Raw genomic sequence first — 2,689 nt, 5'->3', positions numbered from 1 at the left:
AGGACCGTGCTCCCTCTGGCCATAGCCCCCTGAATAAGTCCCGAGCTTGTCTATGGCCAGGACCAGGGTCACCAGGAGGCCCTGGGAGCATGTAACAGTGTTGCCAGCTCTCAGGATTTTTGGTGTGGTTCTTAAAGGCTACGCTTTGGGAATGTAAAAAACGTAGTTATTTCTACTATTGTGTAATAATCTATGTCTATATAATAATATTTATATTTACAGATAAAAGAAAGAGCTAAGGTTTTCACATTCCTGAAGCGTAGACTTTAAGAATGATGGCAAAAATCCTGAGAGTTGGCAACACTGGTGTAAACAGGAAGGTGCAGGGAGCAGCGCTGCCAGGGCCTTGGCAAGAGGCTGTGGGGAAGCTCCTCTATAGATTTTTAAAGATTAAAGAAAACCACTCTACCCAATAGGACTCAGTGCTCAGTCTAGAAGATCCCATTAAGCATTTCTTTGATGCTTAGTTTCATTTCTCAAATTGTGGGTTTGTATCTCCAGTGATAACATCCCATCAGCACTATTAACAGCACTATATGGAAATCAGAGATAACAGACCCAATTACCTACCCACCAGCCTATTGTCTCTCTGCAAGTTTGTGTACACACAGTCAAGCCCTTACCTCTCTCAAAGTGCAGAGTTTCAAGAAGTTAAATGAATAAATGATATCAAGAAACAAGAGTGCACTTTTTGTAGAAAATAATGATTAAATCGAGGCTTCGTGGCCAGTGATTTAAATCATTAGGGCTGTAGCTGTGTTGGCATAGGGACATAGGCAGACAAGGTTCTTTGGGTAAATATGATATCTTTTATTAGACCAACTAAATAGTTCTAGAGGAAGCCTGGCAGCTCAAATAGACAAGTTGATTTAATATCACATTTACCCAAATAACCTTGTCTGATTTAAATCAATTTAATTTAAATAAAATCCACACTGGGGAGGGGTCTGCCCTGAAACTCAACTGGCAGGAGCAGAGATAAGCAGTTGCGCTAGGAACCTACCAGGTGTGTGTCCACTTCCCCAGACAGTGTTGAGGGGACTGCTGTGAAAATGTGTCTAGGCCCTATGCTCTGTATACATCATACTGAAAGAAATGTAGTGTTGCTCTGCTTTCAAACTTTGGTTGTGCTTATTAGATACTGGGGGCACCCAGTCCCACCCTGATGACAGCCATATGATATAAAGCAGGGGTGGGCAAAATGCAGTCCCACCTGGCCCAGGCATGAGGGGGAGCCTGGGGTTTGGTACATGTGGCCAGTCCTGCAGCCCCCGGGCCTGCAGTGGGGCTGGGGTGGCATAGCAGCTGGACTCCATTTCCCAGCAGCCCTGATGGTAGTATCTTTCAGCTGGCACTGCTGGACCCAGCCCCCTCCTACCCTGGCCTGTCCGCCTGGCACCCACTGGCGGGGTGGGACCTGCATGGCCATGACAGGTGGCTGGCAGGGAGTGGCATCCAGGAGCGAAAAGGGCAGGTGGGGCCTGTAGGCCCTGGGAACTTGGGGCAGTGACAACACGGGGCTGGGGCAGAGCCATGATCTGCCCACGCACCCCTATGACGAGCACAAGTTTCACAGGCAGGGGCATGTGGAGAGCAGATTGCAGCTTTGCCCTGGCCTCATGTCATCACTGCCCCAAAATCCCAGCTCTGGATGCAGCTTCTTGCCTGCCAGCTCTAGATATTTCTGAGCAGTCCTTTTGCAGGATCTGATCCATAAGGAATTAGTGATTTCCTGAAAATGTCTTCCTTTATCAAATAGGTTACCAAGTAACAGGGGTGTTTATAAGGAGCTGGGACACTGTGGATGAACAAGGAGTTTGTTCAGCTGACAGAGATTGTGAAGATGCTTACAGGGTTTGTCAGAAACTGGATATTCCTTTCCATCAAGTTTCCTATATAAAAGAATACTGGAATGAAGTATTCAGGTAGGAATATATATATTTTTAAATCCTTAAGAATATGTTCTCCATGTATTTTTGTATAAGTGCATCATTTTGAATAGTAACAATTCATGGATAGCAGTGAGGCAAAGCCAGTGTCTGTAGAATGATAAGGCAGTACAGAAGTACCGTAATAGGGTAGGCACTATTTTCCCTTCCTTATTTTTACATTTTTTAAGATCAGAGTTTATACACTCACTGTGACCCACCCTGTTCTTGGGTTTGATCAGTGCACCTTTGAGACACACTCCCAGGGTGTTCTCATGCTCACAACTACAGTTGTGTCTTTCAGCCCTAAGCCCTCTCTGCTCTGTGCTGCTTGACTACTAGAAACAGACTGAGATGTGCCAATGGGCCAACTTCTTGACCTAAGGTATCTACTTTGCTTGCCTCACCCAAGTCCTGTCAGGTCTTATCTGACAAAATCTCTTCTGCTAGAAGAATCACACCTTTGTCTGGTCATGTACTTAGGAATTACAGATTCTGCCCCTTCTTTCAAGGAGGCCTCCCATTTGAAGGCCTTTGACACTGTTTCTCATCCCATTCTCATTAAAAAACTGGGGGCCTGTGGTATTGACACAGTCAAATGGGTCGCTAACTGGCTGGAGGGCCACACCCAGAGAGTGGTAGTGGATGGGTCATTTTCGACTTGGAGGGATGTGGGCAGTGGGGTTCCCCAGAGCTCAGTCCTTGGGCCCGCACTGTTCAACATCTTCATCAGTGACTTGGACAAGGGGGTAGAAAGCACC

The 2,689-nt window shown here is 46.3% G+C and overlaps 1 protein-coding gene across 1 annotated transcript in view; it reads left to right on the top strand.

Annotated features, from left to right (window-relative positions):
* Positions 1–2,689, top strand: part of TRMU (tRNA 5-methylaminomethyl-2-thiouridylate methyltransferase) — a 28,721-nt gene that overhangs the window by 342 nt on the left and 25,690 nt on the right. Inside the window, exon 2 of the mRNA XM_019543517.1 lies at positions 1,760–1,925. Within this exon, the coding sequence (XP_019399062.1) occupies positions 1,760–1,925 (166 nt within the window). The remainder of the gene's footprint in view (positions 1–1,759; positions 1,926–2,689) is intronic.

This window comes from Crocodylus porosus, unplaced genomic scaffold, assembly GCF_001723895.1.
Source record: "Crocodylus porosus isolate Cpor-Errol unplaced genomic scaffold, CroPor_comp1, whole genome shotgun sequence".
In the NCBI taxonomy this organism is placed as follows: Eukaryota; Metazoa; Chordata; order Crocodylia; family Crocodylidae; genus Crocodylus; species Crocodylus porosus.
This window is presented reverse-complemented; position numbering and strand designations above follow the sequence as displayed.